At 39.2% G+C, this 26003-nt stretch overlaps 1 protein-coding gene across 1 annotated transcript in view; it reads left to right on the forward strand.

Annotated features, from left to right (window-relative positions):
• LOC126262686 (Down syndrome cell adhesion molecule-like protein Dscam2) overlaps window positions 1-26003 on the forward strand; it is a 551718-nt gene that overhangs the window by 341945 nt on the left and 183770 nt on the right. Inside the window, exons 13-14 of the mRNA XM_049959465.1 lie at window positions 19012-19188; window positions 21229-21370. Coding sequence (XP_049815422.1) covers window positions 19012-19188; window positions 21229-21370 — 319 coding nt within the window. The remainder of the gene's footprint in view (window positions 1-19011; window positions 19189-21228; window positions 21371-26003) is intronic.

The following is a 26003-nucleotide window of genomic DNA, read 5'->3' on the forward strand; positions in this document are numbered from 1 at the left end:
AAACAGCCCAATAGAGGTGTTTTCACATATTCTTGCTAGAATTTAAATCTGGGGATATTTGTAGCCAGGGGAGTACTGTAAACTTAACCTGGTGCTCTTCGAACCATGCATGTACAACGCAAACTGTGTGACATGTTGTATTCTCCTGCTAGTAATGCCATTGTGCCAAGGAAAAACAAAGCACAAGTAGGGGTGGACATGGTCCCGAAGGAAATATATGTACTTGTGTTGATCCACTGTGCCTACCAGAATGACAAGATCACACAGGGACTGCCACAAAAACATTCCCCAGACCATAATACTCTCTCCTCAGGCTTGGACCTTTCCAACAATTGTTACAGGGTGCTTGCTTTCTGAAGTTTCACACCGAACGCAACAGCAGACATGTATCCAGTGGAAGTATAAAACGTGATTCATCTGGAAAGGCCACCAGTTGCCACTCAGCAGACACCTATTGCAGTACAGGTTTTCAAATTCCAACCTTCGTTGCTGATACACAGCATTCAGCATGGGTGCACGAACCAGGCACCTGCTGTGAAAGCCCATACCCAGCAGTGTTCTCTGAAAGGTCATTGAGGAGACAATATTGGTAGCCCCCTGGTTCATCTGAGTGGTCAGTTCCTCAATATTGCACAGCTATTCACGTGAAAACATCTCTATAGCTGTCGTTGATCCCTGTCATCTATGGCCTGTGGTGTACCACATTTGCATCGGCTCCAATATGGATAGCACCATTTTGCTATGTGCAGTGTACTCTAACCACGATAGCATGCAAACAGATAACAGACTTGCCTACTTCGGAAATGCTTTTACCCTTGGCCCGAAAGCCAATGATCGTGCCCTTTCAGGCATCCGATAAATCGCTCTGTTTCCATATTACATCAAAAACTGCACTGTTTTCTGAGGCTTTATACACCCTCCATTGCTAGTGCTGCCATCTGCCATCTGTGAGTCGTTAGGGGAAAGTGGCCCAAAATGATGTAGAAAAGCAAAACGACGTATTGGCTTTTTTTTTAATTCAGTAACTGACAAGATCTTAGTTTTTTATGTACTTGATTGCTTGTTGTGACTATATTTTACCCACAAGCCATAAATCTCTGCACACTTCCATTTCGGGAAATGAGGTGTGGGAAACTGTTTTCGAATTTATCGAAACCAATATTTCTGTTAGGAAAGTTTAAAAGTGTGCAGTTTTGATTATTTGTGTGGAAGATGTACTGTCAGGGGGAGGCCTTATAAAGGTAAGTACTTAAATATTTTGATCATGTGTTTGATAGTTTTCCAGGTTATGACCAAAGATTACGATTGTGTTGAAATTACACGTGTGTAGAAATTCTGCTTGTGTTGAAATTACGATTGTGCTGAAATGACACAGGGCTACATTGGTTTTGTGCTGCTTCATCACTTACCTTATCGACTGCTGCAGTGCATTTGTTTATAAAATGTCTATTAAAAATTAAAATAGTAACTGGCAAGAACAACTACTACACTTTATAAGTGAGTTATAAGATTCTAACTTCCTGGATGTAACTTGGCGCAAATTTTGTTAATTTATTAGGATTACAATTCTAACACTTAATTAAGTTATAATATATGTTTAATGCTATAATTTATGCTTACACTAACAATGTAGTAGTAAAAAATAAAGGAGTAAATCTGCTAAGGAGAATAGGTGGGGCACACCTGATAACCCAAAATTATACGCTGACAGTATCTTTGAAATAAGGAATTCGAAGCAAACTTAATTATTTTATACTGAACTCTAATGTAAAATTGCATTTATATAATTTTAATTGGTATAGATGAGCTGTGAAAGACAATTAATTTTTAGTATGTCTTTTCGGTCATTTTCCCCTATTGCATGTTGACTTTGAACATAGTCAATGGTCACGTTAACATGACTGGACTGTGTATGAGTACATCAAATTTATGTTACTACATACGAAGACGTTGGTACAGTGAAATCCAGAGGAAGTTTACCGAAGTTCCACAACACTGCAGCCCAGCCTCTTTCTGCACTATGCTCATAAGGTAGATACTGTTACTTCTCCGTACTGCTGGGAAGGAAGGAAGGAAGATAGGGGTTTAATGTCCCGTTGATGACATGGTCATTAGAGCTGGAGCAGAAGGAAATAAGCCACGTCCTTCTGAAAGGAACCACCTCAGCACCTACGTTAAGCACTCTAGGGAAACTAGGGGAGACCTATATTTGCAAATTTGAACTGCTGTCGTCCCGAATACGAGTCCAGTGCTTTGCCACTGCGCCATCTGTTGATGGTACCCTTTATGAGTGAGGTATGAGGAAGATCTTGTTCACTCCAAGCCCAACTGGTTAGCTTTTACGATGACCGCTGCCTCTGGCGTGATCTGAGGAAAGGAGATTAGGACAAAAGAAAGCTGTGGGCATATTTTTCTTCTGATCGAAAGCCAAACTGGTTCTTACTCAATAATTTATTACTTTCAAAATAATTGTAAATTTGGATATGTATGCAGTTTTCTATTACTTTCGATATAATGGGAACTATTGATATAGGTCTATAATTATTTGGCATTTTTCTGTCACCTTTCTTATAGATTGGCAGTGTAACTGTCATTTTCAGACATTCAGGGAATACTCCTTCTTCTAGTATGCGATTCGTCAGATATGTTAGTGGCATTAAGACTACAGTGGCTATGTGTTTAACAATACTGTTACTAAGTCCGTAATAGTCCTCTGCTTTTGAGTTGAAGAAGAAGAAGAAGAAGAAGAATGAGAGCTGGCAGAATTTATAAAATACTCGTTAAATATGTTGCAATCTATAGGCACTGTGGCTTCCTGTTTACTCATATTGATTTCACTTTTTATTATATTCCAAGCTGCTTGACAGGCATTTTTTGAGCCTGCAATATATTAATCATTTACTTTACTTTTAGCTGATTTTATTTCATATTTGTACAACTTCTTAAGGGTCACATAGTGTTTCCTGGCTTCCTCATTTTTATCACTATTATGTTTTAGTATAAGTAGCAGTGTCCTCATTTACTTGAGCTCTGGAGTGTACCACTTGTTAGAGTGCTGAGGTTTTTTTCTGTTGTTAGGGGCGCATCTTTTTGTGATAAGTGGACAGTGACTATCTACTGCATTTTTAATGATATATAAAAATATAGAGAAACATTCATCAAGACTTTTTATATTGTGTAGTGTATTTGGCCAATCTACCACCTTCAGTTCATGTTTCAATTGTACAATATTACTCTCTGTTAATATTCTGAAAGTGACTAACTGTTTAGTTCTCTCCGGGTTCATACTGCCTATTCTGACCCATATCCTGTCATGATCAGATAACTCTAACTTAATCACATCATGCTTTAGTTGATCTTGATTTACATTACTAATTACATTGTCAAGGCATGCATCTAGTCTAGTAGGTTTATCATTTATACAGTAGCAGTTTAGTGCCTTTAGGCTGTTAACCATGTCATTTACATTTTTCTACTTTCCCTTATATCTATATTGAAGTCACCTGCAACAAAAATTTTGTGATTTTTGTTTTTAGTGAATAATTTGATTAGTGAATTTAGTTTATCTATAAGAACTTCCTCATCAGAGGCTGTTGTACGGCACACAGAAGCAATGATAATTTTTTGGGTATGCAGTACTATGGCTGCTACTTCAAATACACCTTCAATGCAATGTTGGTGTAGATCTATCACTGAATGCTGCAGATTTAAGTTTTCTTTGATGTAGATTGCAACTCCACCATGTGAAATATTTGTTCTACAATATTTTGTGGCTAATATGTAGCCATAAGGTACACATAAAACTATTTCTGAGTCATGCAACCAATGCTCATTAATACACAGTATGCTACAGTTAATTTTGTCTGCTGAGTACTGTAACTCATTAACCTTATGTCTTAGGGAGTGTACATTAACATGAAATAACATTAAATCGTTTTTGTTACTGGGAGAAATACTTGTTGCTTTTTCTGTTGCATTATCTTTACTGTCCCTTGCAGGCTGTTGTGACCAAATACAACTAGTGTTAGATTTGGTCACTACTGGGAGTTTCCCTGTACCATATCTTTGAACTGAAGCCTATAAGTTGTTTTATTAGCAGAGCTTAATTTTTTTCTTACAATCCCAAGTATTTTTTTGCTTAGAAGTGACTTTCCTAAGCCATTTAGATGCTGACCATGGCTTGTATGACAAGCTCTGTTACAGTGACAAGGTTTGCTAAGGGGCACAATTGTGGTGTCAATCACTGTTACATTTTTGAAATGTTTACATACTGAATCATAGAGGTTATTTGCTTCTTTAATTTCGTTGTTCACACATGATTGTTCTATTAGATCATATCGGTAAGGTATTTTAGCCACTATTACATTGGTATGTGTTAGCTTACCCAGTGACTCTTTCAGGGCATTTGTTGCTGCAACTGTTTCATTGTGATACACATCATTAGCACCTCCTATAATTACTGCATAGTCCTTTGATGATAGATTCTTGCATTCTTCTTCAACACTGTCAACAACGTGGCTTAATTTTGCATTTGGTTTTACTAGTCCCTGAATTTTGAACCTTCCTGCTGCCTCATCTGTTTTCAGTTTTATAGCTAACCCTCTTCCAAAACTGTATGAGAAAACTTTTAGGTTATTATAGTGTGTATTTTTTCGTAGTACCTTTGTGTTCGTTTGACGGGATTGTTTTATCGCAGTTTTGTTTGGGGTATGTCTTCTTTGGACTGTCACTAGATGATCACTGTCATTGTTTATGAGTTAGAGCTGAGTATCTATTCTCATGTTCAAGGATTGTACAAAGATTAAGATAGCTATTCACTTTCGTGTTGTTTGTTACCTTACGAGGCGGTCGAGGCATAATCCATCCTGTGCTACTTTTCTGAAAATGTGTTTGCCCAGTGGACTGGGACGGTGTTTCATTATTTAGCGTGTCTATTGTTGTTGTAAATTCTCTATGGTAAACTTCCTGTTGGCTTATAGCATTAGATCTTGTCCTACATTCCTCACATTTCCAGTTTGTCAACAATTTCATGTCTTCTGTAAGGGATGGATCAACTTTTCCACATCTAAAGTGAAATAGTAGATAGCACTCATTGCACTTCACAACACTTTTCAGATTTTTCTTGCATCCTTTACAACGAGACGAAATTTCATCACTTGAAAATTGGGTGCTAGGATCTAGTCTTTTATCAGTGTGAGTTATACTACGATTTTCTTTTATCATATACGAAAGTTCATCACATTTGTATTTTAATGTATGTATTTCTTCTATTAGCGCCATAATAATTTCGTTTTTACAGTCCTTTTTAAGTTTACTATTCAGTTCATGTTGATCACATTTTGCACATAACCATATTTTCCATTTCGAAGTCGTATTTGCACATTGAAAAGCAAATATTGTTTTACATTTCACACATGTTATTCCTTTGTGAGCTCGCTTTTCACAGTAGCAATAACCGGAACCGAGAAATACGTTCATATCACTGTTGTAGGACGTGGTTGCTATGCAGGCAATGTTTTCTACGTCCTTAGTCTTTATTTCGGTTGTTTTTCCAGCAATATGACACACCAAGCACATATTATTACGGTAAACACAGAATTGTTTGCACTTTTCACACATTTTCTCGCAATTTCTTTGTTTACTAACAGGAATATCACACTCGCGATTTACTTCGGCCGCCATCTTGGTCAGGATGTCAGAAGACTCACAAATCAAAGTAAAGGTTAATTAAAAGATATACAATTACAACAGTCTCTAAAACACATTATTAGAAAACTTTTAAAACCGTAGATACACATTAAAATAGCTGTAACGACATAATAAAATATTTTTCGCATGAACGAGCCAGTTAATAGGAAATGTGATTACCCTTGCCTGTCATACATAGAATCCTCTGTGGAGCAATTTACGAGTTCATGAGATCCCCATGCTAACAAGAACGACTGCAGTATAGGGTAACACTGCCGAAATGCATATAGGGAGCATGCAAACTGCAAGTTCTACACCTTGCGAAAGTCTTGAAAGAAAAAATGGTACGTATAAGGGCGTGCTAGTATAAAGGGGGCTTCAGGTTCTAGATGGGGCAACTGTAATTGTCCTGTAGTTGTTGCAACTAATGGCATAACTCAAGTATAACCTGCGCATGATACGGTGGACAATGTGCAGTGACCAGTTTATGTCCAAAGCACTGGGCATGTTCATTCGTTTGTGTCGGGGGTACCAACTGACTGAAACCTTTCGGCCGGTCGGTGATGACAAAATCGGGGCATACGGCCTGCAATCTTTCTCAAACGATTTTATAGAAACTATTTATTTGATAAAAAAAATATTTTTGCTTTACTCAAAACTTTACATGTCATGTTCATGATGATGTGCCCATCATTTAGTTAATGGTTATGGTTATTATAATACTTACGTGGAAACTAGAAACTGCGAGCAGTTCAAAACAGTTGTCATTGAAAAATAGAGGTCGCTATGGTTTTGCGTTTGGTGCATTTACGTAATATGTTTCAGCGTTTGAAATTTAGCTAACATACTGATTTTTTCTTTAGACTTGCGTGGAGGTTTCTATCTTTCACGAATCTCGAGAAAATTTATCTGATGTAACACACTCATTTGTGATCGCGTGCGCCAGCGATAAAGCCAGAATGAAATATCCGTAACATTCCTCATATTTTATAAACGGTTTGAGATATTGAAATGAGATTTTGACAAATTATGGAAATGGTTAAAATGGCTCTGAGCACTATGCGACTTAACTTCTGAGGTCATCAGTCGCCTAGAACTTAGAACTAATTAAACCTAACTAACCTAAGGACATCACACACATCCATGCCCGAGGCAGGATTCAAACCTGCGACCGTAGCGGTCGCTCGGTTCCAGACTGCAGCGCCTAGAACCGACGGCCACTCCGGCCGGCGACAAATGATAGCACACAAAGAAAAGAATATTTTGTCATATGGTTATTACGCAAAACTTCATTGTCTACCGTGTTATTCCACTAATTATAGACATTTTTAATAAAAGAATGCAATTTTCAAGTGCCATCGATAGGTGGTGAAACTAGAAATGCTACAGGTGTTAGAACAACATAAGTGAAGACATTACACGTTTATTTTGTACCGAGAATGTGCTTTTTCATAAGCTACTGATCTTACTTTTCCTCAGTTCCTCACTTAATAAACTTAATAAAGCACTTTTTCAGAACTCTTTTGCAATCGTGTCCGCACAACATGTTATTGAGGTGAGACTGTGTAAACACCGCTGTGTTTTGGCAAAAGGAGCAAATTTTAACATGGCAACCCGAGAAATGTGTATGTTTTACGCAAAATTCGCCCCTCTCGGCGCTTATCTAAAAGTTACAAATGGTTAACAAGCCAGACGAGAATAAAGCACTGCATTTTCGACAAAATTCTATTTAGATTCTAACGAAAACAGAGGTGGCAGTAGATCTTTTTGAATGGTCACCATGCAAGTGTGGGCGTGGAAGGGCTCCGCTTAATATTTACAGAAAATGTGTGCGTGGGCTTCAGTTTAGAATGGCACCCTCTAGCGCCTACCCATAACCTCGCCACCATTGCCCTCCCCACACTTGCCTTGCTGTCTGCGCATCTATCGACCACGGTATTCTGCGGGCACTATAGACTTCTAATAAGAATAATCCGAGTTTACCTCAATTTCTGAGCGAAGCTTCAGACGTGATGAATAGAAAACCACCAAAACTTCCGATTTTTTTAAAGAACACTCTTAAAACAGCAGCACTTAAGGAGGAAACATATTATATTCAATTTGTTCAACAGCGTCTATTACCAACTGTTTCACAGCTAAGTTGGATATAACTTTAAGCGTTACTTTCATGCTCTTCTTGTAATATATGAGAAAAGGCATATTATCTCTTTGACCTCGTGTAGTACCTCTTGTTTATTGTTCTTCGACCGTTTCGCCTTTGGAGTACAAGCCGCAAAGACAACAACCTGGATTTTCGCGTGTTGCGGAAGGATAGTTTTAGAAAAATCTCTGTCACTTTTTTTACAGCTTCCCGAGAGGCCTGCATTACACATATATTCACCTTTCTGAAAAACAAAAGTTATATGCACGTGCCATTTATTAACGTTATATAAATAACATTTTCATATTGCACAATTGCAATAAACATGTTTGTGCAACTTACTTTGATTTTAACTGTGTACGATTTCAGATTAGCACTAGTTTTTCTTTAACACTTGCCACACGCTTCCTCTCCCAATACTTTCTTAACTTCAAAAACATGATAACTGTTTTGAAGGTGGATGCCTTTCCCTCATAGTGGAAGACCTGAAATACAGTGAGCCCCATTTTACATTCTAGAAGCCAACATAAATTACGCTTTTAGTGCTGGACGCCAAGACGTGCACTAGAATACAGCTGACCAGTAGGTCCGTTATTGTTAAAAGTTTTCCACTCCTGTTGCTGGAGAGGTCGCCGTCAAAAATTGTGCATTCGCATGCTCCCTTCATAGGCCAGTAAAATTAGCTCCAAATAAGGAGCTGCCTTCCAAGAATTAATGGAATGCTCGAAACTGTTTTAATCACTCAAGTAGACTGCTGATAAGAATAATCTGAGTTTGTCCCGATTTCTGAGTGGAGCTTCAGCCGTGATGTATAGAAAACGACCAAAATTTCGTAATTTTTTTTCAAATTCCCCCAAAACTATGCGTTTAATTGAAAAATCCAAGGTTATCAAAAAATACAGAGCATTAAATTCTGCACTGAATGAATAACAAAACTTTGTTACTTCATTAACATTTCCTATAGAAAATCTATGACAGAAGATGGCAATTTTCACACTTTTCGAGAAACACTCATTTCGTTGCTATAAAACGTACAGCATCTGAGAACTAGTCAGTTCGACACAAAAGTGTGCAGAGCATCAAATCGTGTTTTTAGTAAACCAAAGAAAGTGATAAAAATACCTAGGTGGTAAATAAATGTCCTCATTATGCAATTACAAGTAAATCGCATGGTCAACAACCAATATTAGCTTGCTATTTTCACTTAAATGATTTCTTCCGGTGTTCACTCTTGATCGTTTACTTTTGAGTACATTCATATTCTGCCTACATAGGTATGTAGAAACACACAAAACCATGTTTTACGGGTTGTTTGATGCCGTCAAAGACCCAGTTGATTTCGAAAAGACAGATTTCGCAATAGACAGGGTGACATGGGAAGAAAAAGAACTATTTTCTTTCATAATCACAGAGTACATAGATTGTTGTATGACAGAAAGGACACGATTGGTTTGATAGCACCCTGATGTGAAAAGTGAGTGGAGCACGAAATCAGCAGAGCAGCTGCGTAGAGTCATCAAAGAAACTCCACCAGCTGTCACAATTGATGTAACGTAACAATGGCAAAGATTTTTTTGTCTGGAACGAACAAAATAAACAGCGCCATTGCTTTACCAATAGCAAAACTTGAGGGCGAGCATCTCATAACTAAGCAATCTGCTGAGGACGCCGATACTGTAATTGTAGCTACTGATGTTGACGTTGCTCAGACTCTGTGTCGTCATTACGGAGGTCACCGACTTCTTGCGATTCTGATCGCTTGAGCCGCATTGCTCCCCAACATTTTTCCACTGATGCCTGACAAAGGCAGAGAGTGCCCTTCAACTTTCAAGTTGTGTCAAGTATGAGGAGATAATATTCTGTTCCTACATGCCTTCGGTGGCTGCAATACGACTTCGTCGTTATTCGGCAAACGAAAACAAACTCCTCAAGTCATTGGTGACGATAAACAACCTACAGAAAGCATAAGAGATTTCAGCAATTTCAGTGCTACTGCTGAAGAGATTGAAGAGGCTGGACAGAGCTTCATAGCAGACCTGTACTTTGAAAATGAAACAAAACCATTAACCCTTCTGCTACCAATGGGGGTAATGGAGTTACCCTACTTACCATTTTTTGCGTACAAATGCTTGAACTATTTTCCATGGTTCATGTAGAGTGTTTCTGTGTCCTCCCCCCCCCCCCCCCCCCCCCAGGTCATGTTTGCTACGAAATTTGTAGCCAGTAGGATTTCCTCCATAGCCTTGTTATCCCATGCAGAAGCAATAAAAATTATGTTTTCACTATTGCTATTATGCTGTACTTCGATTTTCATTGTTGAGATCGGAAAAAAATGACAACATTGAATTTATAACGGGTCTTCGTTGTTTTCTTCTTAGGGATGTTTGGCTTGTATTTCTGAGTGTAAACATGGACAAGGGCTAGGCCCTACAGTATGCAGGAGTTGGAAAGGATTATAAATATTGATAATCCAGATCCATGTGACAAAGATTGTGATATGTACAATTTGTGGTATGATGAAGATGAAAACGATAATGCTGAAGTTATTTAAGAAGTTGTTGATGCCAAAGAAATGAATGAAATGCGTCAAACAACAGAGCCACCATGGTCAGAAAGTTTATCAGAAGATCCAACTCTTTCAGGTATGTTCAAATCTAGGAAGTGGTTTAGTGTGGCATTCTACTACACCCGTCCGTCAATGAAGAAGACCAGTTCAAAGTATTCTTCGACAAAAAACTGGTATTTTAAGTGGCAGTAAAACTGTAGGTTCGAATGATAATATGTTTGCTCTCTGTCTTCCTGAAAACATGCTTGATATAGTATGTAGGCTTTATAATGAAAAATGTTAAGATGCAATGAATCCCACCCAGAATGATCTAAAGAATAACACAACATGACAAATAAGGAGGTTTTTCATTTATTTCCATACTATTGGCTGCAGGGAAGATTCGTGGAAATCGCACCATAGTGCTTCCGATTTATGGACTAACCACTCAGCTTTTCGAAATCAGTATTTCACGGCTTGAAGGTGATTTCAACAATTGTTAGCTGTTTTCAGGTTTGATGTCTAGTTGTTGTTGTTGTTGTGATCTTCAGTCCTGAGACTGGCTTGATGCAGCTCTCCATGCTACTCTATCCTGTGCAAGCTTCTTCGTCTCCCAGTACTTACCATAACCCACATCCTTCTGAATCTGCTTAGTGTATTCATCTCTTGGTCTCCCTCTACGATTTTTACCCTCCACACTGCCCTCCAATGCTAAATTTGTGATCCCTTGATGCCTCAGAACATGTCCTACCTTCTTGTCAAGTTGTGCCACAAACTCCTCTCCTCCCCAATTCTATCCAATACCTCCACATTAGTTATGTGATCTACCGATCTAATCTTCAGCATTCTTCTGTAGCACCACATTTCGAAAGCTTCTATTCTCTTCTTGTCCAAACTATTTATCGTCCATGTTTCACTTCCATACATGGCTACACTCCATACAAATACTTTCAGAAACAACTTCCTGTCACTTAAATCTATACTCGATGTTAACAAATTTCTCTTCTTCAGAAACGCTTTCCTTGCCATTGCCAGCCTACATTTTATATCCTCTCTACTTCGACCATCATCAGTTATTTTGCTCCCCAAATAGCAAAACTCCTTTACTACTTTAAGTGTCACATTTCCTAATCTAATTCCCTCAGCATTACCTGACTTAATTTGACTACATTAAATTATCCTCGTTTTGCTCTTGTTGATGTTCATCTGATATCCTCCTTTCAAGACACTGTCCATTCCGTTCAACTGCTCTTCCAAGTCCTTTGCTGTCTCTGACAGAATTACAATGTCATCGGTGAACCTCAAAGTTTTTATTTCTTCTCCATGGATTTTAATACCTACTCCGAATTTTTCTTTTGTTTCCTTTACTGCTTGCTCAATATACAGATTGAATAACATCTGGGAGAGGCTAGAACCCTGTCTCACTCCCTTCCCAACCACTGCTTCCCTTTCATATCCCTCGACTCTTATAACTGCCATCTGGTTTCTGTACAAATTGTAAATAGCCATTCGCTCCCTGTATTTTACCCCTGCCACCTTTAGAATTTGAAAGAGAGTATTCCAGTCAACATTATCAAAAGCTTTCTCCAAGTCTACAAATGCTAGAAACGTACGTTTGCCTTTTCTTAGTCTAGATTCTATGACAAGTCGTAGGGTCAGTATTGCCTCATGTGTTCCCATATTTCTATGGAATCCAAACTGATCTTCCCCGAATTCGGCTTCTACCAGTTTTTCCATTCGTCTGTAAAGAATTCGCGTTAGTATTTTGCAGCTGTGACTTATTAAACTGATAGTTTGGTAATTTTCACATCTGTCAACGCCTCCTTTCTTTGGGATTGGAATTATTATATTCTTCTTGAGGTCTGAGGGTATTTCGCCTGTTTCATACATTTTGCTCTCCAGATGGTAGAGTTTTGTTAGGACTGGCTCTCCCAACGCTTAGAACTGCGTTTCCATCTGAGCTCTTGATATTCATACAAGTGGTTCTCTTTTCTCCAAAGGTCTCTCTAATTTTCCTGTAGGCAGTATCTATCTTACCCTTAGTGAGATAAGCCTCTACATCCTTACATTTGTCCTCTAGCCACGCCTGCTTAGCCGTTTTGCACTTCCTGTCGACTGTCGATCTCATTTTTGAGACGTTTGTATTCCTTTTTGCCTGCTTCATTTACTGCATTTTTGTATTTTCTTCTTTCATCAATTGAATTCAATATTTCTTCTGTTACCCAAGGAGTTCTACTAGCCCTCGTCTTTTTACCTATTTGAACCTCTGCTACCTTCACTATTTCATGCCTCAAAGCTACCCATTCTTCTTCTACTGTATTTTCTTCCCCCATTCCAGTCAATTGTTCCCTTATGCTCTCCCTGAAACCCTGTACAACCTCTGGTTTAATCAGTTTATCCAGGTCCCATCTTCTTAAATGCCCACCTTTTTGCATTTTCTTCAGTTTTAATCTACAGTTCATAACCAATTGATTGTGGTCAGAGTCCACATCTGCCCCTGGAAATGTCCTATAATTTAAAACCTGGTTCCTAAATCTCTGTCTTACCATTATACAATCTATCTGAAACCTGTCAGTATCTCCAGGCTTCTTCCATGTATACAACCTTCTTTCATGATTCTTAAATCAAGTGTTAGCTATGATTAAGTTGCACTCTGTGCAAAATTCTACCAGGCAGCTTCCTCTTTCATTTCTTAGCCCCAATCCATATTCACCCATGACTATTAAATTTTCGTCTCCCTTCACTACCTGAGTAATTTCTTTTATCTCTCCTACATTTCTTCAATATCTTCATCTGCAGAGCTAGTTGGCATATAGACTTGTACTACTGTGGTAGTCGTGGGCTTCATGTCTATCTTGGCCACAATAATGCGTTCACTATGTTTTTTGTAGTAGCTTACCCGAACTCCTATTTTTTTATTCATTATTAAACCTACTCCTGCATTACCCCTCTTTGATTTTGTATTTATAACCCTGTATTCACCTGACCAAAAGTCTTGTTCCTCCTGCCACCGAACTTCGCTAATTCCCACTATATCTAACTTTAACCTATCCATTTACCTTTTTAAATTTTCTTATCTACCTGCCCAATTAAGGGATCTGACATTCCACGCTCCGATCCATAGAACGCCAGTATTCTTTCTCCTGATAACGATGTCCTCCTGAGTAGTCCCCGCCCGGGAATCTGAATGGGGGACTATTTTATCTCCGGAATATTTTACCGAAGAGGACACCATCATCATTTATCCATACAGTAAAGCTGCATGCCTTCGGGAAAAATTACGGCCGTAGTTCCCCTTGCTTTCAGCCGTTCGCAGTACCAGCACAGCAAGGCTGGTTTGGTTAATGTTACAAGGCCAGATCAGTCAATCATCCAGACTGTTGCCCTTGCAACTACTGAAAAGGCTGCTGCCCCTTTTCAGGAACCATACGTTTGTCTGGCCTCTCAACAGATACCCCTCCGTTGTGGTTGCACCTACGGTATGACTATCTGTATCGCTGAGGCACTCAAACCTCCCCACCAACGGCAAGGTCTATGGTTCATGGGGGGGGGGGGGGGGGGTGATGTCAAGTAAGAATCGCAATATGAGAATCACAGATGCAAATGATAAGCCTCAGGCAATGAGAGAGGTTTCTAATATCTATGTGAATCCAGGCATAAATAATTACGAACCTAATGAGCACCAAACTGTTGATGAAAGTCTTGCAACTATCTGTGGCAACTGCTCATTTCGAGTGTACATGACACTGAAACCAGGAAAGTATGGATTAAAAAAGGTGGATATGTGCAAATGCTAAAAATGAAAATTATAGATACCTACAAGTACATACAGGCATGTAGAGCAACCAGAGAAATGTTTTGAAGATGACACAATTTTGTGTCAATGATCTTCCAGTGCTGTGCAGTCGTGTATACACGACCCCAAATGGTATGGGGGAGTGTGATACCTGGAGAATAATGTGCCTAAGAACACAAAAAAAATTTTTCTGTATTTCATTCAAGAGAGTAAGTTAAGAATTACATGGTCTGTAGACCACCACAAAGTAGTTTCCACCATTTTCTACAGTTTTTGTTGTTAGACATGAGGTTGCATTTTGCACAGCATTTGTAAATATTTTACTTTCTACGCATTTAAATGCTGTATAATACAGTATGTGAAAGCTGTTTGGAATATATTGTTGATATTTGGTGCGGCGGCTGACGGGTGCGACCCTAAAAAAATTTCCCATTTACTGTAATTCCCATCAGCCAGCCCGCACAGCATGAACCAGGTCTGTGAGGCCAGTACCACAGTCTAACAGTCGTGACACACACTGCTGTAAAAGGTGCTACCGTTTGACAGATAGAGCGACACTAGCGCTCCAAGCGGCGAGTAAGGTGACGTCAGACGTGTCGTAATCATAATGTTTGTTTTGCATCCATTTCCTACGTAATTTGCGAAATGTTTGAGTTATTTTCTTGCCTCCGAGGATTTGTGTAGCATCAGAAGGCATATATGTTTCTAAAAATGATTCTAAAATAAGCACAAGTATGGACAAAAACCATGAATCGAGTGGAAAGATACAACACATTCGTGAAGAAACACTTGTGATGTTGGATAGAATTGCAGCTTACCGCGTCGATATCAAAAGAATATAAACATACAGATTCACACTTAAGAAGCACAGACATGTACCTCTACATGCAAAAGGGATCGACAGCTCATTTATCGTTCTGTAGGCTTGTTTGTCATTGTCGCTTGTTGCCACAAGTACGACCTTCATCTTTTATGTGGAAAACATTAAAATGAGCTGATTACATTACATTTCATGCAAAACCAAATATTTGAAAAATTTTCAAACAAAAATGGTTCAAATGGCTCTGAGCACTATGGGACTTAACATCGGAGATCATGAGTCCCCTAGAACTTAGAACTACTTAAACCTAACTAACCTAAGGATATCACACACATCCTTGCCCGAGGCAGGATTCGAACCTGTGACCGTAGCAGTCACGCGGTTCCAGACTGAAGGGCCCAGAATCCTCTTGGCCACCACGGCCGGCTTTTCAAACAATCTGTCAATGAACAAGGTGCTAGCAAAATAATGCCACCACATGAAGGAAGCAAGGAAAATTAAGTGACTAACAGCAGAAGTGAATGAAATACTTACCAAACATTACGCTTTTGTAAGACATGAATAACTGCACTTAATCTAACCACTTCATCGTCAAAGCAGGTCTGTGTTGACGATTCACACGAATCTGGCACTGATACATTGAGAGTTGAACTAGCTGCTTCTGCGTCATAGGACTGTTTTAAAGCTTTAGATGGATTGACGAATCTTTGTGGCAGTTTCCTCTTCATCGTCAGTTGAGGTGGCTTGTTTGGGATGTCAGACAGGGTGGGTACTGCATTCCACACGAGTTTATTATTGTCTGCGTTCATGAACTGGTTTTATTCGAAATGTAGCGAACAAAGCCTAATACTATTGTACAGGTAAACTGAGTCTTTTTCATAAAGTCTTCTCATCTGCTATTAACTAGCCATTTTCTGCTCCTAAAACGAAACATTAATCATTAATACACATGTAGTTTGCAAGTGAATCCTGACGATACAGTTTAATAACATGATGGTATATACCTCTCAGGATCCTTAGGAAACCTAAAAAAAGACAGCTGTGGTATCTTCTTCCTGTTGTTGCTGCAATTTATTGCGCTACAAACGCTCCTGCTTGTAAAAACCATTGTAGAAATCAAAATAAACAACCGCTATTCGCTTTCACGAATGCGTCGAACTCACAGTTTTAAGTTACCGGCCGCTTGGGGCGCTGCTGGCACGGTAGGTAACAAAATCGAGGCGAAGTGTCGCGACTGTTATGTTAGACTATAGTTCAATTCTTTTATCTTGGCGGCTCGCGCATGCCCGCCCAGACGCTGGAGATTGCTGCGTTGCCAGTTGCACACGACGCACGCGCCAATAGAAGCAGCGCCATAGTATAGCATAGTTCGAAGCTTACGTGTAGGGGTGAGCGCGCAGTTCATGAAGTAAAGCCACCACGGCCGCATTAACCCTTTCGCTGCTACAAAGACGTGCTCCCTGCATTCCGCGCTGTGGGCGATTTTGTTACTGCACTGCTCGCCTGTGCAGACACATTGTGTTCCGACTGCTTTGACACTCTTTATCATTCGATTCCACAAAAACTATTTGGCTCAAAAATTAGATTTTTACCTATCTTCTTGACTGATACCTTCCCCCCATAAATTACTTAATTTTGTTTCGATGTTCAACGCAGTTATTATGCAGCATTAAATATAGTAAACCTTTGCACGAAATTTTGAAGAGTTTGCAGAGGTAAAAGTCCGTAGAGCATACTTTCCGTATGATCGATTTTAGTTGCCACAATGTTGAGAATGAAATGTGGACAAGATACCTATATATTTCATTTAATTTAAGTACCACATAAGTGTTGTATGTAATATTGAGAAATATTCCACCTTTCGCGACTGTAACAAAAGTTTTACTTACACTGGGCACGTTTGGCTTTATTTTAAGGCACTTCAAGCAATCAAAAGGAAGTAGACAAAATACATTAAACAAAACTGTGGACTTACAAAAACATTAGGACTTGAATATACCGTCTGTCAGTGAAGTGCTCAGAGCTATGTCAAATATAATTTTGTGTGTGGCACACACAAACAGCATTTATTTGCTAAAACACTGATGAGCCAACACAAACGTTGAATATTGTGCTACCGCAGCACAAAACTACGAAAGGTGACTTGGCAATGGAGGACACAAAATACAGTCCTCTTATGATGCTTCAAAAGAGAGAAACGCGTCTGGTCTAAATAAGTCGCTTATTACAGTTGCAGAAGAGGGATATATTTCAATACCATTGGTAAAACTGCGACTGTGGAACAAAAACAAGAAATAGAACATGAATACCATTGTGTATGTGCCATACCTTTCACCGATGGAAGTGCTTTAAAATAAAGCCAAACGCGCCGTGTGTATATAAAACTTTTCTTACAGTCGCGAAAGGCGGAATATTTCTCAATATTACATACGACACCTATGTGGTACTTAAATTAAATGAGATATTGTTATACAGTAGATATTATATGAAATTTAGGTATCTTGTCCACATTTCATTCTCAACATTGTGGCAACTAAAACTGAGCATACGGAAAGTATACGCTATGGACTTTTACCTCTGCAAACTCTTCAAAATTTCGTGCAATGGTTTACTACATTTAATGCTACACATCAAAACAAAATTAAGTCATTTATGGGGGGAAGGTATCAGGCAAGAAGACGTGTAAAAATCAAATTTTTTGGCCAAATAGTTTTTGTGAAATCGAATGATAAGTGTGTCAAAGCAGTGGGAACACCATGTGTCTGCACAGGCGAGAAGTGCAGTGATGACAAAATCGCGCACAGCGCGGAATGCGGGGAGCATGTGTCTGCAGCAGCGAAAAAGTTAATGAAGAGGCAAAGCACTAGAAATTTCATTCAAACGAATAAAATTCGTAAAGTGAGGCACTCCAATATTGTTTTTAAATAAAGAAAATATTAAGCACCACACAAGGTTTGAACTCACTTGGTAGCCCAACACCTTAACCGTTCCGCTACCTCAGCTCACCGAACAGTGTAACTCCATAAGGACTCTAACACCTCATGCAACTACTTATAAACACTGTTGGTATGACTATGAATTACTCACGCTTCGTCGAAGTACAATAGGAAATAAACAATTACCGCTGTTCTTTATTGCGAAAATGTAGTTCGTGAGATTGAAACAAACACCTTTCCTTGCTATCGCCTGAATTAGGAGTCTTATTGCTTGTTTGGTTTAATTAATTAATAGACTATGAAGCAATTGGTATAAAGAATGCTTTTTCCAAACTTTCTGTAAAAGAAAATCTGCTATCAAGACATTACTTTTGTTCTATTACTTTATTTATGACTGAAAGTTTCTAAAACTGAAGACACTCGTCCGTGCTCTGCACTGCTGTCGAGATCTGGCAACGTCGTTCTCTGTTCATTGGCTGACTGTGTTTTGTGACGTCAGATGTGCAGAACGAACCTAAACTTGGCCGCCAAGATATATGACGCGCACTTTAGGACAGCTCCATACTTTCCTACCTCAACAAGAATATCTGTCAATAACTACTTTGGCTTTCGCGCCAGTATACAAATATTATTTACATTTACAGTATTTTAACAATTCTAAAACAGTACTGCACTAATTACAATTCGCACAAGACAGCAACAAAGTAGAAAATAATGTTTCGTGTTAAAAATTATCAGCACTTAGGTCGATGAGACACTTTTTTTTTTTTTTTTACTCTAAGTCGTACATACAATACTACTTAGTCTACATTACCTATCGATACTTTTTCTGTGCTACTTGTTGATGATGATGCTCACATTAGAACGAAAATATAAATTTCCATCTCAGATTCACATTCAAGAAGATCGGAAAATCTTAAATAGAGTGCTCTCTCTCTCTCTCTCTCTCTCTCTCTCTCTCTCTCTCTCTCAAACAGTAACATTTGCCACTTTTGGCCATAATTCAAACTGTTTTATATTCAGTATTATTAAATTATTGTTATTAATATTGTCATTATGTTTCCTTTCCAACTTTTTGTTTGCCAGATGGCAAAGCATTTGACTTCCAACCTTTGGACAACCTGATGTCTGGTGCAGTTGTCATGGCAAATGGGACACTGTCTATTCCATCTGCATCATCAGATGATGAGGGATTTTACCTCTGTCAGGCAGACAATGGAATAGGTGCTGGACTCAGCAAAGCTGTGCAGATATCAGTAAATGGTAAGCAATCCAGCTGTTCATTCCTTACAGGTACTTTAGATTATTATTATTATTATTATAACAGTAAACACAGCTTATGAGTTCATTATACTGTATTTTGTACTTTATGACTAGTTGGACAATTCCCAAGTATCTGACTTTGTGACGTGTTGACAGATAATTCAAACAGATCCCAGTAAAGTGCCTTTTTGTAATTGGCAGAGGGATATTATAGCAATGTCAATGGTTTTCACGTGTCCCTAAGATACTGTGGCACTGCTCCCAGTCTGCCAAACACCACTTTCACTGCTTTATAATAGAGTCACTGGTTCAATTTTCGTACCTGACGAGTTTTTTTAAATTGTTTCATATCAGTTCTGCAGTCATCTCTGATGACAATGCCAGTGATCCAGACTGGTAATGTCAATGATCTACACTTTCTTTTTCTCCACAGTTGTGATGTCTGGTGTACTGTGTTCCAGCACGTGACCTGTCTGAAGTCAGAAGCCCCACAGTAATTTGATATATTCATTTTTGACAATTATTTCTGGCTTGTGGTCCCACCAGTTCACTGCCACCAGCATGTGGTAATTTTAGCATAAGTTCCAGTGGCTCATTCATGCCACTTCATTGTGCCTCTGTTTGTAATCAGTCTGGGCACTTTTGCTGCAACAGTTCAAGATATTGTCTTCTTCTTCTTTCCAGAGTCCGAACTTTGGGTAGTTTGCTTACTTATTGCTCCTGGCTTTGGTAGTATCAGTTCTGATGGTTTGTTCCAGTGCAGAAAAAATCAGCCCTGTTCCCTTCTTAAGTGTTTCATTGGTCAACCATGATCAGGACTATTCTTTATCTATTTTGCCTTCAGTCTGCACTCTTATTGCATAGCCCATTAGTCCGTCATTGGAGTACAGCTTTCCATGCAGAGTATTTATTCTAGGTTTGCTGTACAGTACTTTGAAGAGCTTTCAGTTGTTGACTTCAGTAGCTGATGCTTTACTGTCTTTCACATACTGCAGTGATTACTACTCCACTACTAAGGTTCAGCATGTCCTAACACAATGTAAATACACTTCTTTCATGACCATAAAGTATTAAGTGAGAGCATTCATTTCTAAAAGATTCTCAGTGTACTTTTCATATGAAGCATAACTTTGAACCAGATGTTTCCAGGTTTTTCTTTTTTGTGTTAAGCAGTTTTGTTCCTGATGAAGAGGAGACAAATTCTAGTCAATGTGTTGATATTAAATTTGGATTTCTCATGAAATGTTGACTGAGAATAAGTAATATGATTCTTTCACATGTACAGTAGCATCATTACTCAGAAATTCATAATAAGTTACTTACTGATTGTACAATTATTTATACTGAAAATGTCCTGCACTCTCTCTGGTGATTTCACTGTTGAAAAAACATTAAACTGTAATCACATATTCGTGGGGACTAGACTTATGTGTTCTCGCTGCATAGTTTAACTTTCTTCAGACTGATGTTGTATGGTATTGTTTTTTTCTGTAATATTTTTATTTTATTTTTTCTAATAATACATTGCAAACTTTTCCTTTTGGTTGTCTAATTTGCTAAATATGCAAAAACATGCTGCTATACTTTTGTGGTTTTTCTTTATCGTAAATATTTTTAAACAAAGAGAAGCATCCACTTACCAGCCACAAAGACAGGAACAGATGGAACTGAGCTGCCACACAAATAAATTTAATAATAACAATAAATTTTCATTGTTCTTTTTCTTGCATTTGTTAATTAATATTAAACCTTTCTTGTGAACCTGCATCACAGGAATAGTAGTTAGTTTAGCATAACAGTTTCTCTGCTGCAATGTATTCATTCAGTTTCTCTCCTCCTATCTGTAATTTACTGACTAAGAGTTTCATGCTGGGTTTATAATTGACAGTACTAGATTTTTGCAAACATGATTAATTGAAACCAATCATCAAAGCTAAGCTTATGTCCTGCTCCAATTCTGCTATGATATTAAAAATTGTATAGTCGAAGCTTTTCTTCTCTTAATGTTAATCTAATTCATAATATGATCTGAATTTTCAGAGCCAGTAAGATTTGATGTTATGGAGAAAAATGTAGCAGCCAGGCGTGGGGAAGAAGTGGCCCTCAAGTGTGACATCAGAGGTGATCATCCCATCAAAGTGGATTGGCTCTACAATGGACAGAGAATACATCCCAACTATAGGTGTGTGTATCTGACATTTCATCCTATATGTTATCTGATATTACTCCATGCAGTATTGGAAACAGATGGAATAAATTATTATTGAAATTGCATCATTCAATAAATATACTTGCACTGACCTTGGCAATATTGCTTTCTAAACTTCATGTAGATAAAAATATAAGAAATATAAAAATTGTGACAATGAGTATTATAATCAATATTTCAGATTTCATGAGCAGTAGGTGCTGCGTGTTCATGACACTAACTTGCATTTCATGTAGTCCAGTCTGTTTTTCTGCAAACAGATAATACATCAATTGAGTACATTCTTCACTCTCTTAACTTGCACAATGTACTTGCACTAAATATTTCTGCTAATAATTACCAAGTGCATTAAATTATTCCAGAAATTTCTTTGGAAACTACCTTGCACCTTAGATACTTGACATGCGACCTATCTATGTTCTCCTTGCACTAAGTATTACAATTATGAATGTTGAAAACTGCTATTTACCATAAAGATGACACGTTAAGTTGCAGACTGGTGCAATGAAAAGATACTTACACAAAGATTTCATCCACAGCCTTCATCATAAAAAGAGCAACACACACCATTCATTCACACAAGAAAGTCAGGGCCCAAGCTGCTGGAGTTGGTGGTCGTATGTGTGTGAATTAATGGTGTGTGTTTCTCTTTCTCCAAAAAAGGCTTGGGCCGAAAGCCTTTGAAAGTTTCTTTTAATTCTGCCTGACTGCAACTTAACATGTCATCATTACAGAAAGCAGCAATCTATCTTTTTTACATTGTTAATATAATGTAAATGGACAGATTAAAAAAATCTACTCACCAAGTCTTTCCTTCTCATCCCATTTGGCAAGTCTCCCCTGACCTGGGGCTCTGGGTGACTTTTCTAAACTGTACCTCTTTCCCTAAACCTCTCCAATCCTTTTCCTTCATCCCTCTTTCTTACCCTTCAACTCTTCCGCCAGAAGAAGAAGCCACTGGCTCCAGAAGCTTGTGAAAGTCAAATCCTTTTGTGTGTGTGTTCCCCTTTCGCCACTTGGTTAGTAGATTTTTTTTCCAGTTGATTAACATTATATTTCTATGTTATTGATATTCCTACCTGTAGTTTCCTTTGTTTAATCATGAATGTTGTGTTTCTTATGGCAAGTTTCTTCATATAACTTCAGATCAACAGGCAATATACTGAATGAAAACTGTTATTACTGTCAGTTTAGCAAGTTTGTGGTAAGCTGATATCTTGTTCCACTGATTTACTTTTTCCTACAGTAGAAACACGTTTCTGTATACTGTTGATTATCCTCACAGACTCAGCCCATAGTTGATATGTCAGTGCAAAGGAGCGCAACAAATTGCTACCTGGCATTTTCTGTTATCATATGAGGATGACTTGCAAACTCTTTGCCACTGTTTTTTGTTACCCAAAATAAGGTGCATACAGGTAACTGCAAATGTATGTACTGTTCTACGTACCTTAATCTATTTTTCCACATTGACCCAACACCATTTCAGAAATTTATCTCATTGCTACACTGAATTTGAGACATCCCTGTGGTTGAATTCATCCACCTGACTGTGGAACCACCATGGGACTGCTGTCCTGGCTTCATCGTTGCATGTGAATCGCTGTCCTGCCAGGAACTTCTTCTGCCAACTGAAAACGTAGTAATGTCAAGGAATGAGGTCTGTACAGTATGGTGGGACTCTCTCACTGAAAAGACCACAGGTTGTCGGCAGTCCTGATGGCAACATGTGGTCTCACAGTGTCATGGAGGATAACCGTGTTGTCCACATCATGAAATTGTCAGTGCCTCTTCCTGATGGCAGCCCACAGACATGACAGTGTCGAGCAATAACTGTCAGCATTGGTGATTGCGTCTAGCAGCCTGAAATCCAGCAAGAGTGCTCCAGTGTGATCCCAGAAGACCATTGACATCCCTTTCCTAACACACGGCACTGATCAGAAATTTTTGTCACAGACAAACCTGGGTGTTCCCACAACATGCTACGCTGCTTCGATTCTGGCATGAAATACAGTATCCATGTTTCATCGCCAGTAACAGTGTAGTCCAGGAAATTGTCACCCTCATTGGCATACCATTGCAAATGATTTGGCAAAGCAATCATTTGCTTGCCTTTCAGCATGTCGCCCATCTGCTTAAGCACCCACCAATGCGAAACCTTCTCATACCCTGAGGTTCTCTGGACAATGTTGTAAACACTCCTATACAAATGCCAAGCTCCTGGAAGATATCCTAGCGATGTATACACTGATCCACTTCCACCATTGTGTCCATGCAGGAAATGTTGTTGCCAGTCAGCAACAAATGGGGCCTCCCTGAATGCTCATTGTCATGCAGATCTTTGTGGCCTTTTGCAAACTCTCATTACCACCACCTCATTTTCCCCTGTGTGTGGGATGGATTTCCCTGTGGATTTTGATAGGCGTTCATCCCTAGCTCCATAGAAAATGAACAACATTTCATTGCTCATATTTCATGGATACACAACCACCATCTTCAACAACTGACAGCACCACTGTGCCATGGAGCTGCTGGTAGATAAGGCCAGGCTGGTCTAATAAAGGTCCATCGCTGGGAACGGATATGTTGATTTTACATTTACAGCTGCAATTTATATAAAACAAAGAAAGGGGCAAAGCTTTATGATTCAACCTCGTGCTTTGTGATACTCTTCAGTAAATCCAGCAGGAAAATGGCAGGGTGAGGTTGTAACATGCATTAGTGCTTCATACTACCATCTGCATTTTGTTCACATTCATTTTCATTTTATTTATGCACCTTACATCTTTCCCTCATGAAATTGGTCATCATCTCATTGTGCTGCACGAATCTTTTCCCTTAGGCAATAAGGCTGTGACATCTGCAAATTACGCAGTTGAACCTCTGAAGCTCAACCACTCAGGAAATTGAGGGGAGGGGTGGGGTGGAAACAGGAAAAGTCCTTCAACATCACAGGAATTACGTTTGCTGCATATGTCATTATGTTGAATGGAAATGGGTGGCATACTAAGCTCACCAAGTGTTAGTTCCATTGACTATTTTTCTTCTAACATCCAGCTTCGATAACTTTAAGCTAATATGTAATAATTCAATACCTTTCACATTCTCAAATGTGCAACATTAGGTACAAGGCAGTAGGTAATAAATTTTACAATCCATTGATGTTGTTATGTTTGGCTTTCCACTCCTGCATGTAGACAGACAAAAGTAAGACAGTCTGATAAACAAGGTTGGCTAGCTCAGACAGGCCCCCTTAGATATACTCAGAATGAGTAAATATATTGAGATACAGTTTTCTCTAAATTATTGTGGACAACGTGGCAAATTTTCTGATATGTGCAACTAATTTTTAACATTAATATAATAGAGGGAAACATTCCACGTGGGAAAAATATATCTAAAAGCAAAGATGATGTGACTTACCGAACGAAAGTGTTGGCAGGTCGATAGACACACAAACAAACACAAACATACACACAAAATTCTAGCTTTCGCAACAAACGGTTGCTTCGACACGAAAGAGGGAAGGAGAGGGAAAGACGAAAGGAAGTGGGTTTTAAGGGAGAGGGTAAGGAGTCATTCCAACCCGGGAGCGGAAAGACTTACCTTAGGGGGAAAAAAGGACGGGTATACACTCGCACACACACACACATATCCATCCACACATATACAGACACAAGCAGACATATTTAAAGACAAAGAGTTTGGGCAGAGATGTCAGTCGAGGCAGAAGTGCAGAGGCAAAGATGATGTTGAATGACAGGTGAGGTATGAGTGGCGGCAACTTGAAATTAGCGGAGATTGAGGCCTGGTGGGTAACGGGAAGAGAGGATATACTGAAGAGCAAGTTCCCATCTCCGGAGTTCGGATAGGTTGGTGTTGGTGGGAAGTATCCAGATAACCCGGACGGTGTAACACTGTGCCAAGATGTGCTGGCCGTGCACCAAGGCATGCTCAGCCACAGGGTGATCCTCATTACCAACAAACACTGTCTGCCTGTGCCCATTCATGCGAATGGACAGTTTGTTGCTGGTCATTCCCACATAGAATGCATCACAGTGTAGGCAGGTCAGTTGGTAAATCACGTGAGTGCTTTCACATGTGGCTCTGCCTTTGATCGTGTACACCTTCCGGGTTACAGGACTGGAGTAGGTGGTGGTGGTGGGAGGTTGCATGGGACAGGTTTTACACCGGGGGCGGTTACAAGGATAGGAGCCAGAGGGTAGGGAAGGTGGTTTGGGGATTTCATAGGGATGAACTAAGAGGTTACGAAGGTTAGGTGGATGGCGGAAAACACTCTTGGTGGAGTGGGGAGGATTTCATGAAGGATGGATCTCATTTCAGGGCAGGATTTGAGGAAGTCGTATCCCTGCTGGAGAGCCACATTCAGAGTCCTGGAAAGTATCCTGTCACAAGTGGGGCACTTTTGTGGTTCTTCTGTGGGGTATTCTGGGTTTGAGGGGATGAGGAAGTGGCTCTGGTTATTTGCTTCTGTACCAGGTCGGGAGGGTAGTTGCGGGATGCGAAAGCTGTTGTCAGGTTGTTGGTGTAATGGTTCAGGGATTCCGGACTGGAGCAGATTCGTTTGCCACGAAGACCTAGGCTG

This window comes from Schistocerca nitens, chromosome 1, assembly GCF_023898315.1.
Source record: "Schistocerca nitens isolate TAMUIC-IGC-003100 chromosome 1, iqSchNite1.1, whole genome shotgun sequence".
In the NCBI taxonomy this organism is placed as follows: domain Eukaryota; kingdom Metazoa; phylum Arthropoda; class Insecta; order Orthoptera; family Acrididae; genus Schistocerca; species Schistocerca nitens.